At 45.0% G+C, this 26,926-nt stretch overlaps 1 protein-coding gene across 2 annotated transcripts in view; it reads left to right on the top strand.

The window, feature by feature from the left end:
• The window catches only part of HTT (huntingtin), a 135,191-nt gene that overhangs the window by 13,288 nt on the left and 94,977 nt on the right, over positions 1-26,926 (top strand). For both annotated transcript variants that reach the window (XM_040625063.1, XM_040625064.1), the window contains 8 exons: positions 8,257-8,377; positions 12,328-12,387; positions 12,760-12,839; positions 14,480-14,618; positions 19,478-19,619; positions 20,370-20,548; positions 24,520-24,721; positions 25,835-25,882. In XM_040625063.1, coding sequence (XP_040480997.1) covers positions 8,257-8,377; positions 12,328-12,387; positions 12,760-12,839; positions 14,480-14,618; positions 19,478-19,619; positions 20,370-20,548; positions 24,520-24,721; positions 25,835-25,882 — 971 coding nt within the window. The remainder of the gene's footprint in view (positions 1-8,256; positions 8,378-12,327; positions 12,388-12,759; positions 12,840-14,479; positions 14,619-19,477; positions 19,620-20,369; positions 20,549-24,519; positions 24,722-25,834; positions 25,883-26,926) is intronic.

Genomic DNA, 26,926 nt, shown 5'->3' with positions numbered 1-26,926 from the left:
GCTGTGGATGGTAAATATTTCAGGCCTGTTTCTAGGGCCTGAGTAGGAAACAGATGTGCCTGAGGTTTCTGAATTCTGTTACCTGGCTGGATGTGGGTGAAATACTTCTCTCCTTGCTTTTCTTTCTCTTAGAACAAGTAATTCATGTTATTGTCCTGCTTGGAAGCTGGAAAGAGCTCTCTCTAATAATACAATAGTTAGAATAATAATATTAGATCACAGATATATGCAATATATCACATATAATAATTCATTTTAGCTGAACTTGTTCCATCGTTTGGGAAATGTGGTGGATGATTTCTTTTTCTAATTTGTAGAAATGCGGGAAGCAAATGAAATAACAAATGAGAGTATGTGCTGAAAATAAAAATTCTAAGTTAGCATGCTATTGTAGAAAACAACACTATGATAAAAGTAGGGAAAAAAAGGTTTGAATCCATTTCTACTCCTTATAAGCCAGCTGATTTTGCATAAGTTTAACTTCTTCCAGTCTCTGTTGCTGCAGTTGTGAACGGTGAGTCCTGATTTTTAGGGCTCTTGTGAGATTGGGTGATGCTGCATATGTGTTTGTAGCCACATGGGAGCGACAGCTCTGTACGCTTGTGAAGGGTCTTGTTCAGAGCTTTCAGGTGTCACTGCTCTCATGAGACGTGACCTCAGTCCCTGACAAGCAGTCGCTGCCACGGCAGAGTTCTGCTCATCTGACCTGCAGCCTCCAGGACTCCAGGAACATTTCACTGTGACAGCTTACAGATCCAGGAGACGTACTCTCTTCCACTTGGAATGTTTCCTGCTCTGTACTTACTCAGTTTCTTTCATCATTCTCAGTGGAATTGATGGAATGTCGGCTTAGATTTTCATATTAGTAAAGTATGTTGGGATATCTTAGGACTGGTTTGTGGCTCAGTTTGCCATCTTAAATCGAAATAGTAGCTGTTAATGGTTTTCACAATGGTCTATTTCTTCTGTTTTATGGAGTAATGCTGATGGTCATACTTCTTGTTCTACAGAGGGACATGTTGATGGGGTATTTTATGGAGCCAGAGGGGTCGTCTTTGGTGTCATCAGATCAAAGAACAATTTAGTTTTAATATACTTTCCATACTTTGCAGGAATTTCAGAGTGTAGAGCTTAAATTGATAGTTTTCTATTTATGAAATGTTCTTTATACCTGGTATTTCCTGTGATCTCTCCTTGAATATAACTAAATCTTTGGTACATTTCTGAGGCTTCTGTGATATACTAACCTTGTCTCCAGTGGGGTTATTTCAGTGGTAACTTCTGGAGTTTTTAATGTGGAAAGTCATCTAAAACTTCATGGGTATTATGACTACTAGTGTACTTCAGCTCCCAATTTGGTCATCTAACCTAGTTCCTAAATATGGATGGGCGTCAAGATCATCCAGAAAATTTGTCAAAAATACAGTAATGAAGATACCTCACCGCCCTCTTTCCCAAACACACTTACATTTTCTGTTCAGGTGTAGTCTGGGGATTTGATTTTAAAAAGTCTCCTCTTGGGACTACCTGGGAACCCTTTTCTAAGTGTGTGCACCTTGATAAAGTGGTTGAGTAAAAATAAACATAGAGAAATCCATAGCTTTCCATATATTAGCGTAGGTCAGTCGGGAAATACCAGGATTCAAGATCCAATTCACAGTGGCACCAACATATAAAATTTCAAGGAACTGACAAGAAAAATGCAGAAAATTTGTGGACTGCTGTTGGCTTTCCTGAAAGGTATAGAGGACTACTTTCCTTCCTAAATGGAAGACTTTTTATCATAAATCTGAATTTTCTCTAGATTGATCCATAAATTTAAATAGCCTTGATCAGAGTTCTAGTAGGGGTATTTTTTAACTTGTTCACCTGCAAGAATAAATACATGAATGTTGCAAGGAAAATCTGAAACATCAGCAATATGGTGAGAGGTGATGTACACAATATTAAATTAGTTGTTAGACATTAAAGAAGATAGGGGATAGAAAGTTAGAAGAGTGTATGTGTGCATCCGTGTGTGTGAATTTATGGTAAGATCACATTTTGTACCAGTAGTGAAGCGATGGGTTATTGAACCAAATGACTCATGGAGATTTATGTCTGTGCCTCATGTTGCAAACAGACGTAAATGTCAGGTTAATTACTTAAATATAAAAAAATGAAATTGTTATTAGAAAAAGATAATTGATCTCAGGTGGAAGAAGACTAAAAATGTAAAGGAAAATACTGTTTTGACTGGCGTATAGTTCAGTATGTCAAAATCTGCCTTCAGCAAACTTGAAAGTAAATTCAACTTGGGGATGGTATTGACAGCATATATATCAAAGGTTTAAGAGCTGTATAAAGAGCAATTGTAAATCATTAAGGAAAAGACTATCAGCCATAGGAAAGTAAGCAAAGAACATGACCAGGTGGCTCAGGAAGTAAGAAATATGTGTGGGCCAGTGAACCTGACAGCTGACATGTATTTTTTGTTTCCTGTGGGAAAATATTCACATTTACTAGTCATCAGGGGAAAGAGACTAAAACAAAAACAAGAATAGCTTCCATCTGTCAAATTGACAAACATTAAGAAATACTAAGGATTTTTGTCAGAGTTGATACAACCTTCTTAAAAGGCACTTTGGCAAAATATCAAGCTTTAGATTGTCATCTTTGTGGCAGTCTCACCTGAGGACGTTATCCTCGGGGAAATGTGTGATGATGTCAGTGCAGTGCTGTTCATCCCATTAAAAAATTAAAAATAATCTTAATGACTTATCAGTTGGGGAATTAAAAAAGTAAGATATATTTATAGACGGGAATGTTAGTTAACTTTATAAAAGATGATAGTTAGGTATGTGTATTTGTGACCAGAAAATTTATTAACACTATGTTAACAACTTAAGTTTAAATATCAAGAAAGATATTTACTCTGGCCAAGATAAATACCAAAGACAGATTTACTTTCCTGCCTAAGACAATTGATAATGGACAAAATATATGTGACAGTGGTTTTCAAGACATCAGGCAAAGCATAACAGCAGTCCTCGAAAAATGGAAAACTAGTGTGGGAGCCATATGACTTCCCCCTGTTACTGTCTGGAAGGAGTCATGCGGGGAGGGGAAACCCAGGCAGAGCCGTGGGTTGCGTGGTTGAGGAGACAGACAGAGCTGCCAGCTACAGCCAACTGGGGAGAACACCGAAGAGGAGAGCTGCACAGAATGGTCCCTGAGGCCTGTGGAGGGTGGGATCCTTGAGTCTTCAGCTCCTATGGAAGTGCAGGTGCTTGTGAGGACACAGCTTAGGGCTGGGATAGGATCACCCAGAAGGACCAGGAGGAACACCTGCTGGAACTCACACTGGTCCAGGAAGAGCTCCTGTTCACACTAGCCACAGTGGACAGTGTCTTTCCTGGGCCTTGGCTGGAGTATACAGAAGGGTTTGCCCTCACGGTGGGGTTAACTTAGCCCAAACTAAGATGTTATTCTGGTCCTGCCTGATAAAGCTTACAGGTGAAACCCAAGATCGTACTCTTTCATGGAACATAATTGCTTCCCAGAGCAAAGTTCAGGAGTGTTTATAGGAATTCAGAAGTACATAGTGCCCAAAAAAGTAAAAGTTATGAGATCCGGTGTCCAGTCAAAACTTTTCAGGAGTGTAAGTAAACAGGAAAATAAAATTAGTAGCAGTCAGTTGAAAATGACTCAGAAATTGCATGGATGATAAAATTTGTATAAAACCATGAAAACAGTGACTTTATTTTATGTATTCGAGAAGCTAGAGAAAAGATGGAATGTATTACGTGGAGACAAGACCGTAAAAAGAGCTACGTTGAACAAAGGTGAGAGGCTGCAGATTTCTTGCTGGAAACCATACACGCCTGCAGTCAGTAGGGCGTCATTTGTAAAGTCGTGGCGGGAAATCACCGTGTGACTGCATAGCCAGTACCCATCTCTCTCAAAAACAGGGGTGAAGTAAAGACTTTGTCACACACGCAAAAGCTGAAACAGTTTGTATCCAGCAGGCAGCCACTCTAAGAAATAGCAGAGGAAGTGTTTCCGGTAGAAGGGAAGTAAGATCAGAGAGGGGTCTGGGCTCACACAAGGACTGCAGAGCAGGGAATGGTAGCTGTGCCGTGTGCCTGGAAGACTTGCCACCTAATTTTTCACCTCTTCAAAGTTAGTGGATTGCTTGCAGCAAAATTAATAACCATGTATTTTGGGGCTTTATGACATGTGGAAGTAGAATGTGTGACAACACTAGCCTAAAGGCTGGAAATAGCTTGTGTTCGAACGGCCGAGTAGTGCCCCTGCCCCCAGAGACAGCAGGTCCTTATCCCTGAAATCCCATGTAAATATACTCGAAGGGAAAGGGTCTTCCCAGACATGATTAAGTCAAGGGTCATGAGATGGAGAGATTATCCTGAGTTTTCCAGGGAGGAACCCTAGATGTAGCCACAGGTGTCCTTATGAGAAGGAGGCAGAGGGAGATCTCTCACACACGCACACACACACACAGAAGTGTGTGGGCAGCAGTGTGAAGATGGAGCAGAGACAGGCTTGGAGATCAGGGGGAGGCGGCCACAGGCTGAGGGGTGCTGGCCACCACCGCACTAAGAGGCAAGGAGCCCTTCTCCTTTGGAGTCTCTGGAGGGAAGTACCTTGATATTTGGCCCAGTGATACTGATTTTGGCCTTCTGGCTGCAGAGCTGCGGGAGGGCGAGCGCCTGTGGTTTTCAGAACCCAGTTTCTAGTAGTTTGTTACAGCAGCCCCAGGAAACGAACCCAGTACTGTCGTTAGTTTCTCACACTGTATGTGAAGTGGTGTAATGCGTTAAGGCAGACCGGGATAAATTAAAGATGTATACTAAACAGGGCAGCACTTGAAAGCACAACGAAGAGTTGTAGCTAATAAACCAAAAAAGGAGTAATAAAAATACCCAATCCAAAAGAAGGCAGAAAGAGGGAAAACGGCAAATAAAGAGCACCTGGGGTAAGAAGGAAAGAAATGGTATGATAGTAGATTTAAATCTGCTTACGTCAATAATGACATTAAATGTAAGAGACAAGTTTCTTCAGATCTGATGAAAAAACAAGACCTCGTATATCCCGCCTACAGTAAACCCATTTTAAGTAGAAAGGCGCAACTAGCTTAAAAGTAAAAGAATAGAAAGAGGCTGACCATGCTAGCACTGATCAGAGGGAAGCCTGGGTGCTTATGTTAATATCAGGCGCTGGATTTCTAAGAAAAAGCTATTACCAGAAATAGGACGGTCACTTTTGTAATGATAAAGGCATTAGTTCATCAAGGGAGCATAACGGTCCTAAGTGTTTATGCAGCTAAGTACAGAGCTTCAGAAATACATGAAGCAAAACCTGATTGAACTGTAAGGAGAAACGAGAAATCCACAATTATAGTCAGCTTTCAGTAGCCTCTCTCAAACATTTTTAGAGCAGCAGACATAAAATCTGGGTCTGGAAGGCTTGAACAACACTACCCACCCCTGTGGCCTGGTCGGCATTTACAGATGCTCCATCCAGAACGGCAGAAGCCATGCTCTTCTCAAGTGCTCACAGCACACGTGCCGAGAGAACATATGCTGGTCCATACAACAGGTCTCTAAATGTAAGCAGATTGATACAAGTGTGCTGTCTGATCTCGACGGCATTAAATTGGAATCTGTTACAGAAAGATGGTCTGGAACACAAGTAGCACATTTCCACATGACCCAGGGGTCACAGAGAAAGTTAAAGGGGAAATCTGAAGGTATTCTGAATTGACCGAAAATAAAAACAAAGGATTTCAGAAGTTGCGGTATGCTGCTGCAGTGTATCTGAGGGAGGGTTGTAGCACTCGGTGCCTGTTGTAGAAGAAAACGAAAGGTCTCAAATTAGTGACCTCTGCTGCCACCTCAGGAAGTGTGATAAACAAGCGCAGATGAAACCCCAATTTAGCAGAAGAATGGACATAAAGATGAGAGCAGAAGTTAGTGAGACAGAAAACAGAAGTCTGTAGAAGCTCAATAAAGCTGGAAGCGAGTTCTCTGAGAGCGTCTGTAAGATTCATCAGACTGACCGACCAGGCAAGAAGGAGCGAGGTCATGTATTACCCGTGTCTGGAGTGAGGGGGGGACGAGTTTACTATGGGTTCTGTAGATATTAACAGGATTATAAGGGAGTATTAGGAACAACTCTATGCAGTAAACGCGACAATTCAGGTGAAATGGACAGGTTTCATGAAAGACACATTTCTAAAGCTCTCTCAGGAAGAAATCTGTAACCTCATTAGCCCGCTGTTTTGTTAATAAAATTAAAATTTAAAAATCAATATTCAGTCTAGTTATTGGAGAACTTTTAAGCGTGGTTGGAAATGGTATGTGAACCTACTATTTTCTTTTAATCGAGACATGGCTGACCTGTCACGCTGTAAGTCTGCAGTGTGCAGTGTGTTGGTTTGATGTGCGTACACACTGCAGTGTGATTGCCACAGCGGTGTTAGCTGACCACTTTATCAAGTCACATAGTTCTTGTTTCTTTTCTGTGTTGACAGCAGTTAAGATCTGGTCTCTAGGCAACTTTGAGGTTCATAATACAGCGTTATCGATTACAGTCACTATGTCATGCATTAGATCTTCAGAACTTATTTATCTATTACTTGCAAGTGAACCTACCTTTATCTGTGGGTTTTATAAAGTCTAAACACAGATAACATACTGCTGATGAAAATTTTGTGTTTGAATTGAGATGTGCTGTAAAAAAGATTGTGATGTATATCAATAATTTCTTCTTATTGATTACATGTTCAAATAATCATATTTTGGATATATTGGATTAAATGAAGTATATTCTTAAAATTAATTTTACCTGTTTCTTTTTATTTTTAATGTACCCATTAGAAAGCATAAAATCAGCCCTGTAGCTCACACTGTACTTCTGTAGCGAAGCACCGCTTGGGGCGGAATTCGAATGCTGTGCCCGCTCCTGCGAGGCCTTTCCAGCTTAGCCCGTTTCTCACAGCTGTGATCCACTCGGACGAGGTCTGACGTGCTGCTGGGTGGCGTGTTTTGTTTCTTGCTTGTATTTGTCCATCGTTGCTAAGGTGGTCCTTTGGTTTCTCTTAGGTTTGTGGTTCTTCTGACCGTTGGTAGGAATTAGGATGTAGCGGGAAAGGGAGAGGGACCCCCATTTCAGAGTATTCCTGCTTGAGATCATGAAATAGCAGTCAGATTTTGAGGTCTCAAAAATAACAGCATTATACAGGGGCCGTATTGCTGGCTGCTGTTCTTCACAGTGCTGTGAAAGCAGTCCTCGAATGTGGCCCACCGGCCTGTCTCCACTCGGCTGCGACAGCCCAGATAGGCCCTCTCAGTGAGACGTTTTAAAATCACTGGCAAGCATTACATAGACTCTAGTCTTTATAGGACTGAGCTAGAGGAACAAAAACCGTAGCCTGACCGTGATCATGTGTAGTCTGCAGTGCAATATGGTTATGCTTTGGAACACATCGAAAGCAAGATTTAAAAGGAGTGAAGAGGGGGCACCTGGGTGGCACAGCGATTAAGTGTCTGCCTTCGGCTCAGGGCGTGATCCCGGCGTTACGGGATCAAGCCCCACATCAGGCTCTTCCGCTATGAGCCTGCTTCTTTCTCTCCCACTCCCCCTGCTTGTGTTCCCTCTCTCGCTGGCTGTCTCTATCTCTGTCGAATAAATAAATAAAATCTTTAAAAAAATAAAATAAAATAAAAAGGAGTGAAGAAGTTATATTGGTATACTGTCTCCAGGGTTCCAAGCATATTGTAAGTAAGAGTAAAAGTAACCTGCTGGCAGAGAGCAGATGGCTATCTGGGACTGAAGCAGTGTCTTTTTTTCCTCTTTTTTAAAATTGAGTTTCATTACATATAAAACAGTTCCTTTCAAGATTTTTTTAACGAAACCTTTAAAAAAATGAAATTTGTCTTGCAAGTACAATCTCTTTTTTAAAATAAACTTTTACATTTTAGAGTAGTTTTAGATTTACAGAAAAATTGTGAAGACAGTATAGAGAGTTCCCCTGTACCCAATATCCAGCTACCCCAATTATTAGCATCTTACATTACTGTGGAATGTTTTTCACAATTAATGAATCAATATTAATGTAACCTTCATTTTTGCGTAATGTTGTTTTTCTGTTCCAGAATCCCATATAGGATACCAGATAGCTCCTTGCATTTCAGTGTCATGTCTTCGTAGGTTCCTCTTGGCTGTGACAGTCTCTCTCTGTTTTTTTTTATTTAGAAATTCTCCAGAATTTCAGAAACTTCTGGGCATTGCTATGGAACTTTTTCTGCTGTGCAGTGATGACGCAGAGTCGGATGTCCGGATGGTGGCTGACGAGTGCCTCAACAGAGTCATAAAAGTAAGAGCGCTCTCTGAGCAGGACTTGTGGCTGAGAGAAGAAGCTGTAACTTTACTTTCTTCTGTAGTGAGCGGCCCAGTCCCTCTGGATGTTTGCGCTTGTTTCATTTGATGTGTGCTTGGGTGGTGCTCTCGTATCTGCCCGTGCGCTTGCTACCCCTGCTCAGTCAGAAGGCAGTGGTCCACCCTGAAGCCTGTGCAGTGCGTAGGTCACAGGTGGCCATGCTGGTGGCCACTGGCTGTTCTTGGCGAAAACGTCACTAAGGCACCAACTTTTGTTTGGGCAGAGCCTGGAGCAGTCTCGAGGCCCTGGGAAGGCAGGGGACGGGTAAATGGAATCCATCTGTGGTTTCCCTATGGTGTCTCTAGCCTCTCTTCCTTTCCTTTCCCTGCCCCTGTGGAGGCCTGCTCAGAAGATGTGACTTCTGTAACGGGCTGGCTGGGGTCAGTGGTGGGGCTGGGCGGAAGGAGTTCCCAGGAAAGGACGGCAGAACCAGAAAGTCAAAGTGCTTGGGCCACAGGCGAGCTGGGGGGCGGAGAGAGGACACCATCTTCTTCCGCTGCTGCTTTCTGAGGCCGACTTTGTGGCCAAGATCACCAGAGCTTTTTAAGCTCCTGTTTTCTGCTGCCCTTGAAGATAAAAGTCCTTCTTCCATAATTCTTAATGTGTTAGAAAACTACCCTTGTTTTTCTCATTCTGCCCTTCTACTTTGTGTCCCCAAGCCATCCTGGTCACCTTCTTCTAGGTCACCTTTGATGACTGGACCTTTTGGGTTGTGTGTGCAGACTCAGCGCTCCCGCTGTCGGTGTGCTGGCATTGTGGTTAGCGCTGCAGGTCTCTCCGGAATCGTTTTCTCCTTGTTTCTTTCTCTGCGGGGATCCTTGTTTATTGGACCTTTCTAGTTTTCTTATTTTTTTTTCCCCTACTGCTTCCAATTCCACCAATGAAATTTAGATAAGTCTTGGAGAAGAGCCTACATCTCTTCATTTTCCTTGCAGGCTCTTTTCCTAGTAATCCTCGCTTGGCTGGGTAAACCAAGGACTACAAGCTAACATAGATAAGTTGAGTATTTCCCTTCTCGTTAGGATCTCGATAAACAGAACTGTTCTTTGGAGTCCTTCTCAGGGCTTTCTCTGGAGAACGGTCACATTTTACATTGGCCAAGCAGTTATCCTTCCTTTCTCCTTCACGGGCCCAGCGTTCCTTAGGAAGTGAATCAGCCCCCTCCCACTACGTGAGATCGAGGCACCCTGCCAGACAGATAGAGCATACATGGATTTTGGAGTGAAGGAGACCTGTGTTTGAATCTTGCCTCTGTCCCCTACTAACTGAACAGCTTTGGAAAGTGTATTTAATTCTGTGAGCCTCAGTTTCCTTACCTACAAAGGGAGTCAGTCAGAGTTTGGTGGTGTGTGTGTGAGTGCATGTGTGAGGATCAAAGTTGATGACGTGCTTAGCACCATCCTGGCCACTCACTGGTCCTCCAAGTGGTAAGAAGTATTCTTATTAATAATGACGTTTATTTATTGCTCTGATGTTGGCCATTGGATATGTAGGCTTTGTTTTTAAGCCTGTCTTCTTTAGTGACCTGTTTCCAAGAACTGCTGGACTGAATAGCTTAGTGTATGTGCGGTGGTTGTCAGCGGTGACCCTGGGTTGTAACCTAATGCTGGGTTGTCTTTCTGGCCATCTCCTGTCCTATTTCCCCTGTGTCAGACCTCCCAGTGCAGAGATTCTAGCTTCTCCTGTTATGGCCCCGGATGTGAAGATGAAGTCAGTCTCAGCCTCTTTTTCTGCGTGAAGGTGGACATGGTGGCGTTTGGCTGCACTCAGATCTGTGCTTCCTCAGATGCTCTACTCTTCAGGTTCAGCAGGCTGGAGCCAGATCAGGGTCTGGCTAGATTTGCTTTCGTTGTAGCAGAGGAAGGACAAGCTTGGGAGAGTGTGGGCCCTTGGCTCGGATGTCAGGGAGGGGCAGGAACACAGATATGGTCACCTGGAAGCCACTCCTGGACTTTTGTCTTCTGTCGGGTGTTGTTGTATGCTTCTGATGAGACCAGACTCATGGCCCAAGCAAATGGGACGTGTTGCTTTTCATTTATATAGGAAAATGCAGTGGGGCTCTGACTCAGCCTGACAGTGTGCTCCTGCCTCATGTAATTTACAGTCTCAGGTGGGGAAGCACAATTCATACAGAAATCGCTCAATATGTGGCACACTCTAAGTTCTGAGGGACGTTGGCGTGTCGTCATGGCACTCCGGAGACTGAGATGTCTTCTGTCTGGGGAGGCAGAGAAGACTTCCTGGAGGTGGTGGCTAGTAGGTGAGTGAGGAGATTAGGGGCCCTCTTAACCACTGCAACACCCTGCCTCTCCGGGGCTCCAGGAAGCCTCTACAGGCTTAGAGGAGGGTGGCCCTCCGAGTGGGGCATTGAGGGTCAGTTCAGGGGATTCGTCCCTTATTTGGTGAACAGTGAGGAGGTGTCAAAGATTTTTGATGTGGTCAGCGGAATGCTTTATTTAGGAAGAGTAACCTGGTGACAGTGTGCAGCCTGCCTTGGAGAAAGATGTGCATACGGATAATCTGTGTGGGAGGTGGGGTAGTTCAGGCCTGGGGGGGAGAGGTCTGAGCCAGGACGGTGGCCCTCAGAGCATGAGTGAGGAGGCAGAGGTGGGCTGTCATGGGCTCGATTTGGCAGCTGATCGGGTGTGTCCACTTTGGTGAGGAAGGGATTCAGGAGTAGGGAGCAGTGGGATTGCCATCACCCAGTGACTGGGAACCCCGATTCTGTGCTATTATTAGGGGTTTGAGGGTAGTTTTCTCGTTATAAAGTAAGTTTGAGATTAGTTCATAAAACAAAGTGAAGTAAAACTTGAATGTGGCTTTTGGTTTTATTTGTAAAGTAGCATCTTAATATATTTTTGTTTGTTTTGGTGTGCTTGCTTAAGGATTTAGTACAAACTGAAATGCAAGAGTTAGGATTTACAAATTTCTGAGATACTTCAGAAGCTCCCCAAACGTGACTCTGCTTTTGACTTTCAAGCTCACTGAACCAGTAGGTGGATCCATGTGAGTTTTACTAAGAGCCACTCGGGTGGTAGACATCATATGCTCTACATCACATGAAAGAAACTTGGTTTGAGGCTTCGTGACGTCCTTCCTCTCTTCTTGATGGACAGGCCATTGGCAGTACCATTTCAGAGGGGAGGGTTCCCACGGTCGAGAGTGAGGGCCAGGAACCTTCCATCTCCCTTCCTGCCATCTCGAGAAGCCCTCTGTAACGTGGACTTGGTGCCGCTAGTGGTGGTTGCCCTCGGCCGTTCTTACGGGGTTGAAGTTGGCCCGGAGGCCGTTAGTTTCGGTTTGGCCCATAAGTGAGCAGGGATGGGGGCAAGGAAGGTGTTGTAAGGAGCATGAGGCTCCTCGCTGGCTGCGGGCTCTGAGTCACGGAGGGGGGCTGGGAGCGTCACAAAGGACGGAGCCTTTCTGCCCACCGGAGCGAGGGGCTCTGGCCTTACAAGTACGCTCACTGCACTGCTGGCACCACAGACGTCAGGCCATTGTTAATATTGAGTCATCTGGCTGTGTGCGCTTCCATGAAGAAGGAAAGCTTGCAGTTGTTTTCTCCTCTCATCGAATATTAAAGGTTTAACATAAGAGCATTAGAATGAATTTGAACCACCTACCGTTGGATTTCAGTGTTATGTGGTATTTGATTGTATGTCGAGTTAAGTTCTTTCCCTTCTATGTTTTGTTCAAGTGAGCGACCTGTGTCTAGTGTATTCAGTGGCTTCCTGTCTATATGTGCGTCTTTCGTAACGAGCAGGTTCTTAGTTTAGGTGCTGCTATATTCCACTTTGCCCCCAAGTTGAAATTTTAGTTGCCTTTCAGTTTTCTCCCAGGCTGGTAGAATGAGTCTTCGGGAACAGTTCTCTTGTGTTTTGTTGCAGGCGCTGATGGACTCCAGTCTTCCGAGGTTACAGTTAGAACTCTATAAGGAAATAAAAAAGGTAGGCTTTGATTTTCTGTTATTGAGCAAATGATATTACTTCCCTGGATTGACGAGTGTATGTGAGATCTTATCTTTTATTTACTAAGTGGGAGTGTTAGACGGAAATGCTGCTGGTAGAGTAGACTTCACTGCTTTATTTTCCTTCATGGGGTTCCTCTTCATTATTTATGAAATGGGATGGGAATTAAGTTTTCCGTCTTTGTAATTGAAGCCCCGAGACCGTGACGCTTCTGCAGCCATTACGCGTTTACGTGGCCTTGTGTCTAAACGTAGAAATAAACGATCACATAAATGCTCTTGTTTCTATGAAGTCCTTTTGGAGTAGCGTCCCTGGCTTTTAAATGTAACTTGCCGCTCTCAACCCACTCAGAACGGTGCTCCCCGCAGCCTGCGCGCCGCCCTGTGGAGGTTTGCTGAGCTGGCTCACCTGGTCCGGCCTCAGAAGTGCAGGTAAGTTGTGCGCTCTGGATTATTACTACTGTCAATTGATGGGAGCCAGCTCCTGTGGCCTCTTTCCCTCTCGGCTCCGGTGTCACTGGCTCAGAGGTCTTCCCCAAGCTCTGTCTAATGCTGTCCGCCTCTGCCCTCCAAGTCGTGGTCGGTGTTTCTTGACTGGTGTTCCTCTCGTAGCACTTCTCACTTTCAGAAATACGTGGGGACACTATCAGTGTGCTTGTTCATTTTCTGTCAGCCCCCCCCCCCAAGAGACAGAGCTGTGCACCCCAGGACAGCGGGGGTCTTCCCTGTCTGTCCTCTGCTACAGCCTGGCCCTGAGAACCGTGTCTGCACGTGCCGGTTGCTGAAAAGATACTTGTCACATGGTCGAAGGTTGAGAACCAGTCTCATCGTTGCTTATAGGAAAATATGCCTTTGGGTTTCACGTGAGTTCAAACTGTGACTGTTGAACTGTGAATAAAGCCTGACTGCTGCGAACAGTCTGTCCTTAACGGATTGAGAATCAGAAGACCCTAGTTTTCATCTGTGCCTTCTTTCTGAACCGGCAAAACTGATATCCGTAGACCCTTGGCTGTGTCCCTGAGGAACTGATGCAGGGGCTGAAAAACGCTCACTGTTAATAGGCTACAGTGATTTATCCCACTTAGTTTGAGTTTAATGAGAATCTTCTGTGGCTGCTGTAGAATACATCACTAAGGAAATTTCTTTTTACAGGACCTTTCTCTTTTCCTGCCCTTATTTTGAAGATTTTGTTATGCTTCTGAAGCAACACACCCCGAGTTCTCCACATAGCAGCCAGAGTGACCTTAAAAAATGTGATGGGTCATCTCATTCCCTTACTTAAACTTTTTACTCATTTCCCAGAGCTGTTGAGATAAAATCCAGACTCCTTACCCAGGGAGATCTTTCCTCCAGTGGCCACCATCATCTCAGACACTCTCAGTTGACTCATTGGCCTGGTTTTGCTTCTTCAAAAAGTCAGGCAGGTTTCTCTTGCTTGTCATGCCTGTTTTATTTTTTTTCCGGCAAAATCGTCATCTCCTTAAGGCAGCCTAGCTTTTCTGCTATAGTCCGAGGTGTATACCTGCTTATCTCTGCCACGAGAAAGCGCCTGTCATGTTAGTCCTGTGTGTGTTGAGGTTACTTATGTGAGTTCAGCCTTCTGCCCAGTGACTGGCTTCTCCTGCATCCTGCACTGTCTGCACTTCGTCTCTGGAGGGCCAGGTCTTATCTCTAAGGCCTTGTTTAGTTTGAACACTTAAAAATATTTCCTCATAATGCTCCCTTTCAAGAAAACTTTTTCATTTCTTTTTTTAATTGATGTTTTCTTATCTATTATTTTCTAATTTTTAATATGGGTATTTTACTGTTATAATTTACTACAGACAATTTTTAAAACAAGCTTTTGAGAGTCCTCTGTGATCATAGGGGAAATGAATGATGATTGTCTCCCAGCATTTGAACTTGGTCTGCATTTAGCCCTCCTGTTCTTTTTGCCGAGGTTTGTCTCCTTTCTGTTAAGGACTGTTTTGCATATAAAAACTGGGTCTTCCCTAACAGGTACTAAATAATTGCTTATATTTCTCACTAAAGTAGACCTGGAAGAATAACTCCTGTTCCTTTCACATATGCAGGCCTTACTTGGTAAACCTTTTGCCTTGCCTGACTCGAATAAGCAAGAGACCTGAGGAATCTGTTCAGGAGACCTTGGCTGCAGCTGTACCCAAAATTATGGCTTCTTTTGGCAATTTTGCAAATGACAATGAAATTAAGGTATGATTATTACCTCAAGTCACAAACATGAATGAGTCTTGTGGGCAGTTAGGGCTTTTGGACAGGCAGTCATTCAAGAGTGTTTCTTGAGTTATACTGTGCTTAATGATTTAGATGAAAACCTTTTTAATTATTTTGAGGCACACTAAGAGCTTCTTTCTATTTCCACTTTCTTATGCGGTGAAGAGTCAAGTAGGGAGAGGGTATATAGATGTAAATTCAAAAGGTGATTTCCAGAACAGATTGATTTTTGGTGTATTAGATTGACTCTTTAACCTAGCTTGGGAGAGGTGACTGTCCCAGGAGTGTAGGCAAGAGAAAGCCCACCGATGATGGCCTTGTAGCCAGTGGGGACCACTTGCCTTCCTGTTTGTTCTGTGCCTCAACAAACAAAACAAGCAACCTCCCCACCCACGGTCATGTTTTGTTTTTATTGTCAAGAAATTGTGACCCTGCCACATAGTCTGAAGATTATAGATTCTTAACTTCCTCCTCTTTGTGGGTCAGTCCTTTGTTAGTGTTTCTTTTGATATTTCCCTCTACATTTCTAGATAGCATGCTCTATAGCATGTGTATTATAGCAATGTGCTCCTAGTTTTTTGTTTTGTTTTGTTTTTACTATGAAAGATAAACTTAGCACTAACCTGGCTCTCATCTTCTTAGTGTAGTTATATCAGTATTCAGTGTGACATTATCATGCCCAAGTAATAGTCACAACTAGTTATGGTCTGTCCTTGGATTCTATTTCTTTGTTGAACTTTTTGGTTTTTTGGGAGTTAATAATTGCCTCTTTATTATTTTGCTTTTTATTCTTTGGTCGTTTATGTCTTCTCATACCTTCCAACGGCTTTGTAAAATGTGTCTTAATGCAATTCTCGACATGACAGATAGTTTATTGGGTCCGTTTTCTCCACTGGGGTCCTCTGTCCTAGAATTCTCCAGCTGTTTACCCCAGTCTGTTCCAGATACTCTTTAGGTCTGAGGACTTCTTTGCTGTCCTCCTAGGAATTTTTTTTTGCTGCTCTCCTGTTGGATGCCTGATTTCTAGATGCCATGTCTTTGCCTTTGTAGGCATACTCCCTTGTTGTGATGGAATTTGTGTTATGTTTTATTTCTGTTTTCCTTTTCTTTTTTTCTGTACTTTCTAGATGTCTATCCCAAACCCTTCTGTTGAGTTTTTGTTCCTGCTGTTGTATATTTAATTTCTAAGAGCTCCTTCTTGTGTTCAGAATGTTTATGTTTTATGGCATCCTCTTCTTGCTTTGTGAATACACTCCTTCTCTTCTGAGGATATTGATTACAGTTTTCTTGAGAACTTTCTTTGACTTCTGCATTGTCTCTTTCTTCTGACTTCCTCTGTTCTCTTTCCTGGTCTTTCACTTTTATGTTGGCAGTTGTCCATTTGAGTGAGACTCTAAAAGCTTGTTGGAAGCAAGTGTGTGGCAGGGTCTGTCCTGTGGCGGGTTTCCTGAGGTGGTGGATGCTGAGTCTCCTTTCCCACTGTCAGTCTCAGTAAGTCTTTTCCTCTTGAGGCGGTCAGTATCCCTAGAGGAAAGTTCCTCATTCTCCGTTGGAGAGGCAAGCCTGGCTGCATTTGTCCTGGGATCCTGGGATAGATGGGGCCAACAGTCTCACCGGTCAGAATGCACACTTTTTCTTCATTTCTCTGTTTTCTGTCTGTACCTCATGTCTGACGTTGGCTATGCTGACATCTCTGGAAATTATGCCCCAGTCTTTGTGGGGTGGGAAGCGAAGACTATGTCCTGGGCTGCCCCCGGGCTGAGTGGCCGGCAGCGCACACAGGGGCAGACAGGCTGCTTTCAGAGGTCTCTGGGGTCCCCCAAGCCCAAGCTGTTCTTGCAGTTTTGTGGCTTCAGTGAACTTGGCTTTTGTTAGTGGCCTTCAGATCCTCCACCCCCAACTCCCAAAAAAGCTTACCTGCGAGTGTCTTCCCGTGGGCCGCAAGGTAGGCAGTCAGCACTTGTTTACTTTCTAGCTTGCAGAATTTGTGGACACCTCTCGTCTGCTCTTGTCCCTGTCCTGTTCTTTTTGTCCTTGTAAGTCAGTGCTTTTTAAAACTTGTGCATGTGGTTTTAAGGGAGTGTCTGGGTGTCAGAGGTTCGTTCACACATGCAGCGTAACACGTTTGCTCTGAAGTCTCACCTCAGGTGTGTTTTCATTCTTGGGATGACCTGTCACACCGAGACTCACGTGTCGTGCACACACAGGGCAGCACAGCAGTTACTGCTGTGCCCCTTGGGGAACCATCACAAAGTGATGTAGAACATTACCAGCTCCTGGGAGCCCCTCATGCCCGCCCCCTGTCACTGCTCCCCTCTCCTCCCTGCAGTGACCGCTGACCTGGCTTCTGAAGCCATGGGGCTGTTCTTAAATTTGACGTCTGTAGAGCGGTGCATTCTTTCTGTCTGGTTTTGTTGTTTGTTGCTGCGTATGAAGTCGGTGAGACTCTCTCATGTCGTCGGTGTGAATTCACACAGTTTTTATACTTGTGGGGCACGCCACTGTGTGAACACGCCACGGCTTACCATTTATTACAGCAGAGCATCCAGCCGTTTCTACTTTGTAGCCGTGGTGAGCGCTGCTGCTGTGCCCACTCTTGCGTGTGTCGTTTGGAGCACAGGTACAGCCCACCGTTGTGGATCCTAGAACGGGGGTTGCTGGGTTGTAAAGACATGTATTTCACCTTCGGTAGACGCTGCTAAAAAGCTCTGTCGAGTGTCCGCTCCTGCTCACGCCAGCGTCCGTGGCGAGCGAGAGCCCCAGCGGCTCTGCCTCCTCCTGGACCCCACTGCCGCGGGCCCTTTCAAGTTTAGCCGTTCTCGTGATTGTGCCCTGGTGTCGTATTTTGATTTTAATTTCTGTTTCCATCCCCTACAGTACTCTTGACTCTAAAGTTGAATAGTTTTGCATCTTTTGAAGTACTCTTAAAAATGTGTCCTACACATTTATTGAAAAGTGGAGCTGTCTGCCCTAAAATCTAGCCACTTCCTCCCCATTATGCAAAGAGCTTACACGTGGTCTGGGGACCTCCTGCCAGCTGCCTTCTCCAGGGCCTTCTCAACATTGTGGGATTTGGACCTGGGAAGGCCCCCTCAAACTCTGAGATTTGATTTTAGTATTCCAAACTATTGAAGTTCACCGTGGGCTCACTCTTTATAATAATGCTCCGCTTTCACTGTGCTTGTAAGTGTGGACTGATATGGAATGATTCGTACTAGTTCAATGATGTATGTATATGTGTTTTCACTCAGATGAGTTACTTTAAGGTACCACTACCTTTTCTCAGAGTTAAGAAGGTTTGTCTGAGATAAGTTGACTGGGTTCTCCTGGTGCTGTCTGCAGGAGGAACTGGAGACCACAAACCACGGGGACACCTGGGGCTGAGGGTCTGGTCCTCTGCCTCTCTGGTTCCAGACATCTAGTCTATAAATTCACCAGGAATTGATGGACCTCTGAGAACCAGTTGATGCTAACCACACTGTGAGGAAGGAGCTTTTTTATGAGTCAGATGCTAGTCTGTTAATGTGCTGCTCGTTTGCCTGGGCTCACGCCTCCGTGGTGGGGCCCTAACGGTGTCCCTGGCCCAGATAGCTTTGCTCAGTGCATGTTGAACAGCAACTGGGACCAAGTCATTGCTCTGAGTGGGGTTTAGAGTGATGGAAATCGGTGTTCTTACGTAAGCTAGTTCCCAAACTCAGGAAGCTAGATGGTCACACCTTTCTTTTAGCTTTCTTTCTCCTTTCTTTTTCTTTCTTTCTTTCTTTCTTTCTTTCTTTCTTTCTTTCTTTCTTTCTTTCTTTCTTTCTTTCTTTCTTTCTTTCTTTCTTTCTTTCTTGATTTATTTATGGTGGGGGGTGAGAGTGCACGATGGGGGGGCAGAGCAGAGGGAGAGAGAGAAGCAGACTCCCTGATGAGCAGGGAGCCCGATATGGGGGCTCGATCTCCCGACGAGGAGATCACGACCTAAGCTGAAACCAAGAGTTGGGTGCTCAACCAGCTGAGCCACCCAGGCGCCCCCATGCCTTTACATTCTTTGGATAGTTTTGTTAAGACTTAAACGCCCAGGGGCGCCTGGGTGGCACAGCGGTTAAGCGTCTGCCTTTGGCTCAGGGTGTGATCCCGGCGTTATGGGATCGAGCCCCACATCACGCTCCTCCACTATGAGCCTGCTTCTTCCTCTCCCACTCCCCCTGCTTGTGTTCCCTCTCTCGCTGGCTGTCTCTATCTCTGTTAAATAAATAAATAAAATCTTTAAAAAAATAAAAAGACTTAAATGCCCATCGTTGGAATGCTAGCATGCTCTCCTTTGGGTTATCCTGGAGGTTCTGTGACAGGGTCTTCTTCTCTCCTTAGGAAAACACTTGTGGGCGCTATGCGGTACGATTCAGCTCATTCGCATGCTCTCCAGACCTGAGAGCCTCTTTTAGTGGCATTAGCAGCCCGTCTGCAAGCCGTCAGGCTAGGACGTGGCTGTAGTTGCCTACTACACTTTTCTCCTTCACTTCATTATTCGAGGTTTTTTCTTTACTGTCTTTATTTTACGTGATGTCGTTTACTGACCCTGTACCCAAATGCTGTGGGTACACGTTTCTAGAAGCTCAGGGTTTCACTCTTGGTCGAGGACATAGATACTTTCTTCCTTACAGTGAGGAAGTAAATAGACTACTTCTGCAAACTGCTGTGGAATATCCCAAATTTGGGGCGTTTTTACTTAACTGTAGGAAAGTCCAGTGGTTTATAACCTATACTCTGTAAGAATTTGGAGTAATTTTATGAAATAACATGATAAGCTTCATAGGAGTTTTGTCTTTTATCGACTTGGATTTTTGCTGCCCTAGGTTCTATTAAAGGCTTTCATAGCGAATCTGAAGTCAAGCTCCCCGACCATTCGGCGGACGGCAGCTGGCTCAGCAGTGAGCATCTGCCAGCACTCGAGAAGGACGCAGTACTTTTACAGCTGGCTACTAAATGTGCTCTTAGGTAAGAGGTAGTCGTGAGTGATTTTCCCCATGGTGTGCTGGGGTCTCTAGCATTTACCCGAGACACATCTTTTAAGTTCTTTAAAATCAGGCAATCCCTTAGCTCCCAGCCCAGGCCCTTTGGTGCTGGCTGACTAGTGAATGGGAACTGTGTTGAGGTTGCCATGCGCCCATGTTGGGTGTTGTGACGATTGGGACAAGGAGCCTTCTCTGTGCAGGAGTGTACGCGCCCCTGTGCCCGAGGATAGCTAGCAGGCGGTGGGTGTGAGGCAGTGTGCAGCCCCACCCGCCTCCCTCAGCCTGGCCCTTGTGTGGCAGACTGCATAGCTGTCCGTGTGGGCTCTGAGTGTGGTGAGTCCCCGAGGCCAGAAGTGGAGCCTGGGATCCTTGCAGGTTCTCTGCTGACGGTTTCTCCTGTGTGTGGAGTTGTTTATGGAAATCAGCACAAGCAGGGGCTGAGGAGGGCATATGGATATTTGGTATAAAAGACTGCCTGGCATTCAGATGCAGCCAAACTCACTCTAACGGGCCTTGCTCAGCTAAGGATGTGAAGGTTACCCTTTAAAGTCTCTCCTGGATTTTGGCCTTTAGATGAGATACCTGTATATTTTCCCACAGTAGTGTGTGTGCCATCTTTATCCCTCACTGCCAACTTCATAACACGGTTCCTCTCTGGGTCTCTTCTTTTAAACAAATTAAGCCCTGAATCCCCCAGCAGATGATGTTAAGAGACCTCATTGCTCCCTTACAGGCTTGCTGGTCCCTGTTGAGGGTGAACACTCCACCCTCCTGATTCTTGGAGTGCTGCTCACGTTGAGGTACCTGGTCCCCTTGCTGCAGCAGCAGGTCAAGGACACGAGCCTGAAAGGCAGCTTTGGGGTGACACGGAAAGAACTGGAAGTCTCCCCCTCGACAGAGCAGCTCATCCAGGTAGGAGCCCCATGGTTTACTCTGGTGCTGGTTCATAAATGACGGACATTCGAAGAATCCAACATTTGGAAGAGAAATGGCAGAACCGAGGGTTACGAGCTTGGTCTTTGCAGCTGGATCACCTGGTTCAGATCCTGGGTCACCACCCCTAACTATGTGACCTCTGGATGGCAAGGACATCAGAGTACAATGAAGGTAATCTCTCGTAAGGTTACCGAGAATATTACATACGCCCCTTAGGCTCCTGCCTGGCACAGAGAATGCTCTTACCCTATTTGTAAAACCAGGACTCATGAGGTGTGTTCATCTGTTCGGTAAGCATTGAGCACCCACTGTGTGCTGGGCACCAGGACAGGTGCTCGGGATACATTGGTGAGCATTTTGGGTGTGGTCTCTGCCCCTGGAACCTGCGGTCTGGCGCAGTAGTGTATATACCCAGGGAGTTAGGGACACAGTCCGTTGGAGTATAGGAACAGTACGTTAAAGCTTCTCTTTCCAAGACAGAGAAACCCCGTCTACGTTCTAATCCAATGTGATCTGCATCCGACTTCAGTGATAGACTTCATTTCTTTGTAGCCTGTTCATCCAGGTGATTTTCTTAACCTTGAAACAGTACGGCTGCATTTTAAGCAATTGGATTTTGTGAACTTGGCTTAAAATGTTAGTGTTTTTACCAAATTGAATGTACCGGATGCTACTGAAGGCCTTACCCTTTCTGTACATCAGTTGGTCACATGGCACATGCAGGAGTTTAGACACACACTCTAGGATCCTGAGAGGGTGCCTTGGCTCTGTTTTTTGTTTTCTGTATTGGTGACATTGTAGTTCATAGGTATTTTGGTCAAGTGGACTTATGAGTTGTGTCCTTTGCCTAAATTTTGTAGAGTACAAAACTGTAGGTGGCTTAAAGTAATTCTTGCATAGAAATCATGAATTGGGGTGGGGGACTGGGATAGGCCAGTGATGGGTATTAAGGAGGGCATGTATTGCATGGTGCACTGGGTGTTATACGCAAATAATGAATCATGGAACACTACATCAAAAACTAAGGATATACCGTATGGTGACTAACATAACATAATAAAAAATTATTATAAAAGTTTCCATAAAAAAAAAGAAATCATGAATTAAAGAAGATTTAATGATTTAAGCACTGAGTCAGGTGATATTTGCAAAGTGCTTAGAATCCTTGCTGGTGTGTGGTGAGACCCTGGGAGTGCAGGTGGATGAGGGGTAACCGAGCAGGAGTGGGCTCTAAGAAATCTCTGGGAGTTGACTGTTCTGCTCCAACCAGCTGCCCTTCAGCTGAACCACAGAATACAAGCAATGGGGTTCTCATCAAATATGGCACTTAATTATATTGCCCTCACGAAAAACCATTACTGGATGTTTTAGTGAGTAAAACAGGTGTTCTAATGGTAGTAATACATTTAAAAAATAGGTTATTTTATCCTTACCTTGCTTGCTTGTTTTACTTTTTATTATGGAGATGTGCAGACGTACAACAGTAGACAGAATAGCATTAAAAACAGCCTTCAGTAATTATAACTTGTGTTGATAATCGTCAACTCAGGGCCAGTGTTGGTTCACTTATAATCCCACTTCCTCCTCTCTTTTTGTATTATTTTGAAGCAAATCCCAGTCATCTTATCAATTTATCTGTAAGTATTCTGATATGTATTCCTGTAGGTGAGAACTCATCTTTGTTTTTAAAATTTAATGACAATGCCATTGTCACATTTAAAAAAAGGAACATTTCCTGAACATCAAATACCCATTCGCCCTCTGTCAGGTGTTACTCTCCTCTTCTGGAATCAGTGTGCAAGTAAGGTTGGGGTTCACTTGTTGGAGAAACAGGTCGTCCTGTGGAACTCCTGGCAGATGTGTTACTTGCCCCCCCATCGTGTAAATTAACATGCTTCTTTTACTTTGTATTTCCTATAAATTGGTTACAAGCTAGAGTCTTGTAGGATTTAGTGTACATTTTATAATGTACACGATATCTGAGTTCTATAGTACTTATATAATATTTTTAAAAAAGATTTTATTTATTTATTTGAGAGAAAGAGATCAGGCGATAGAGCACTGGGGGTGGGAGGGGCAGAGGGAGAGGGAGAAGTAGACTCCCCGTTGAGCAGGGAGCCTGATGTGGGGCTCGATCCCAGGACCCCAGGATCATGACCTGAGCTGAAGGCAGACGCCTAACCTGCTGAGCCACCCAGGCGCCCCTATAATATTTTAAAATAAATACATGAGTATTGGGATCACATACTCAGAATTTTCTTCTGATGGTTTAAGAAAAGTCTGCTTAGTCAAGAAATATTGGAGACCATTGGTCTACTGGGAGAAGCAAGCAAACAATCACTAAATGGCGTGGTGAGGTGGTGGGTGCGGGGTGCTCTAGGAGTACGAAGTGGGGAGCCCCTGCCTGACCAGGGTCAGGGAGGCATGCTGGAGAAGCTTGGTCAGGAGCTGATGCTGATGGGTGAGTGGGATTTGACCGGACACAGGGAGTTGGGTGAGGTTTCATAGACAGAGACTACAGCCTCTGCCCAGTCTGAAGAGTGAGCACGAGGCACGTGCATCACGTGAGCATGCATATGCACACGGGCACCGGTGTGGGTCCTGAGAAGGGCTCAGGGCTTCTCGTAGACTAGCAGGGGTGCTGGGGGAAGATCCAGAGCGGGGCGCAGCAGCCTTTCCTGTAGTGGGCCAACTGCTGAGCTATACGGTACTGCAGGAAAGCAGCCACAGGCAATGCACGGATGTGACTGCGCGCCGAGAACACTGTGCAGAGAAACAGGTGTTAGGCCAGATCGGCCTATGGACTGTGGCTGCAGACCTGCAGCTCCTGTAGTTAGAGGGCCACCTTCAGAAGAACGAGGCATAAAGGTTAAAAGAAGCTGCCTCGGAGACTTTATTTTATACCCTTCTATACTGTCTCTTGTTGTTTTTACGTGTGTATTAGTTTTATGATACTAAAGGTAGGGCTGCCGAACTTAATAAACTTACAGAGGGTGCCAGTTAAATTTGAATTGCAGAGAAATCATGAATAATTTTGTGGTGCANGAATGCCTGAAATTGCACAGGACGTAGTTATGCCGCAAAATTATTTGTTTATCTGAAATTCAATTCTAACTGGGTGCTTAGTATATTATTGGGCAATGCTAATGAGATGGAAAAAGATGGGCGCCTGGCTGGCTCAGTCTCAGTCTGAAGAGCACGCGACTCTTGATCTCAGAGTCATGAGTTCAAGCCCCACCCTGGGTGTAGAGACTACTAAAAAAAAAATAAGATAAGGGGCACCTGGGTGGATCACTCTGTTAAGCATCTGCCTTCAGCTCAGGGTATGATCCTGGAGTCCTGGGATCGAGCCCTGCGTTGGGCTCCCGCTCAGTGGGGAGACTGCTGCTTCCTTTCCTTCTGCCCTTCCCACCTGTGCACTCTCTCCCTCTCTGTCTCTCACATAAGTAAATAAAATCTTAAAGTAAAATAAGATAAAAAGTAAAAAAATACAAGGAGAAAGTGCATTCCTTGTGTTCATATAACATAATATAGTATTAAAAGCACTAGTAAAATCTGACATGCCTTCAGTATGTTGGGAAACTTTTCCGTGGTGCTCAGGGTAGTGTTTCTTGCATACCGTGTAGGAGACCAGCTGTACTTGCCACGTCCGTGAGCTTTATTCTCTGTTTCCTCATCATCAGTTAGGCAGATGGTGGTCTTCAGTAGTATGCTGCTGTGCTTGCGGGGGTGCTCTCCTTATTTGTAAGGAATTCATCTCACAGTGGACAAAGTCACAGGAATTTGGAAGACCTCATGCAAGCCGTGACCCCATTGGTGGATGTGATGGAGGAATTTCTGGAGGCAGAAACTGAGACACAAATTTTGCTCACATAAGACTCTAAGACCATGAGCCCTCGGACACATTTTAAAAACCATGGCGATAATACCTGTACTTCTGTTTCCAGGTGTATGAACTGACCTTGCACTATACTCAGCACCAAGACCACAATGCTGTGACCGGGGCGCTGGAACTCCTGCAGCAGCTGTTCAGGACGCCCCCGCCTGAGCTCCTGCAGGCCCTGAGCACGCCGGGAGGCGGGCCCCTCGCCGCCGTGCACCGCCAGCCCGGCTGCCGGAGCCGCAGCGGCAGTATCGTGGAGCTGCTAGGTATGTTCCCGCCAGAGGACCTGGGCTGTGCCGGCTCCCTCGTGGAATCTGGGGCCGGCACTGTGCCGGGCAGGGCGCGCTCAGCTCCTCAGAAAGCTCGTCTGTAGCCTGGAGGATGGAAGTGTGGCAAGGTTAGGTGACAAAATGAGGCCTGCATCTGAGGCTGGCTTCTCCGCTCTGACTCGGCTGCCTCCCCATGGCATCTCGCCCACCGTGAAATGAAAACTTGAGGGAAGCTATTTGCAGGACCCTCGTGCCGCTGGCCACAGTTGGGGATCTTCAGGTCCTTGTAGGGATTTTAGAGTTCCTTTCTGCCCTTGAGGCCCTTTTTTGCTGTCCTCACTGACTCTAGGACACCTCTTCCTCTACCCTGCCACTGCTCATCTTTATGCTTTGGGGGATTGGGCCCTCATCCCTCCACGGGGTGCTGCCCTATTAGCTGATCACTGGTTTTCCTCCAGCCCCTTGAGAGCTGGAGTACATGGGACCCCTGAGGCGCGGCCTTTAGAATTAGATTTGGCACAGAGGAGGCTTCCGTGGTCTCGGCGGACTCCAGGCCTCCCCCGGGCTGATTTAGTACAGCGCACACACTGCATGGCCTTGACTTAGCAGCGTTGACAACCTAGAGGGTTTGACTGGAGGTGTCACCGCTGCCTTGTTTGAACATAAATGTTTGCCCGAACCGCAAGCAGAAAATGAGGATGTGCCTGTCCACATCCTGTGTACTCCAGAATCCTTTTCTCTGTGGAATGCATGCCATACAAATACTTGCTGGAGACACTAATGACTAATGAAAATTTATATTTGATTAATAGTTGACCAAGCAATCTGAGATTTCTAATGTTTTTAATTTAACTTTTTAAATGCACTTTATTTGCACTTCTTTGACATTTTAGGTTGTATCTTTAGAACTGTGTCCTGGAGTTGGTGTGATTTTCGTGTGTCAGGATTCAGGTGTTGCACTGTGGTGTTTAAGCACTGCTTGTGGAAATACGTTCACACACTGTGTAGTTTTAAAGTTGAATCACGCAGTTTGAAGATTTTCAAATGCCTTCTGCATTTTATTAGCAGCTTGTTACCTTACTTTCATCTGTCATTTTCTGTGATTTACAGCTGGAGGGGGTTCTTCATGCAGCCCTGTCCTTTCAAGAAAACAAAAAGGTGATTATTTCAGAAATGAGCGTCTCCTGTTGAGTGTCACTGCCTTTTCTGTGTTTCTGTAATGCCTTCGACTGTGTGGCTGCCTCTTCTCCACAGAGCAATTGTATGTATAAATGTAACTGGGCCCGAACGGTTCTGTAGGGTGGCTTTTGAAAATTGCTCGTATATCAAAATGGCTTTGTCATAAATTTCTAATGCTTTAGGTCAGGGGTCAGCAAACTTTTTCTGTAAAGGACCTGTTTTAGTCTTGTGGGCCTTCCTGCCTCCTCTCTATTTGGCTCTGTCTGGTGGCAGAAGGCAGCCACGGGCAATGCTTAGCTAATGGCTGTGGCTTCCTTCGTGAAACTGGATTTACAGAAATAGGCCTGCCCTAGTTTGCCTGTCCCTGCCTTAGAGACTGTTAAATTTTATAAAGGTAACTCACCTTTCCTATGAATTTTGTGTAGCATTAGTCAGGAATGATGTTTGGTTAATTATTTGGTTAATTTGGGCTGATGGTAATTTTTCAGCCACATTTAGCTTTGTACATGCCAGAACATTCTGGTAACAATTTATTTTTAAAGTGTTTGTGATCTCTAATTGGATAGTTTTGGTACACACGAACACTTTACCACACCAATTATTTTCTTTTCCGGTCTGGATTTCCATAGGAAAGAAGTGCTACCATTTTCTATTTTGAAATCTTAAAAGACGAGTCGTTTTAAGAACTTATTGAGGTATAATCGATATACAACATACAAATATTTTTTTGAGTCATGAGTTGAGGGTTTGTGAGCCTAATGCCTAGTATTACTTCTAGTACTGAATGGGACCTTAACAGGACTAATATTCTAGCCTTGATTGGGGTTAAGTAAACATTTCCTAGAACCTAGAACCCATCATATTTGGGCGGTCATAGTGCAGTATACTTAACCAAGTGGGAGATTTTGGTGAAACGCTGAGGTGGTTTGAAGGCCACCAGCTTCCAGGCAAAGTCGGTCTCTCTGTTCCTGAAGCAGGAAGGGACCGTGCAGGCAGATGGCTGAGGGGCCTCGTTGCTTAGCC

Source organism: Ursus maritimus, unplaced genomic scaffold, assembly GCF_017311325.1.
Source record: "Ursus maritimus isolate PB19 unplaced genomic scaffold, ASM1731132v1 scaffold_8, whole genome shotgun sequence".
NCBI lineage: Eukaryota > Metazoa > Chordata > Mammalia > Carnivora > Ursidae > Ursus > Ursus maritimus.
The sequence above is the reverse complement of the archived record's forward strand: the minus strand, read 5'-3'. Positions and strand labels throughout refer to the sequence as shown.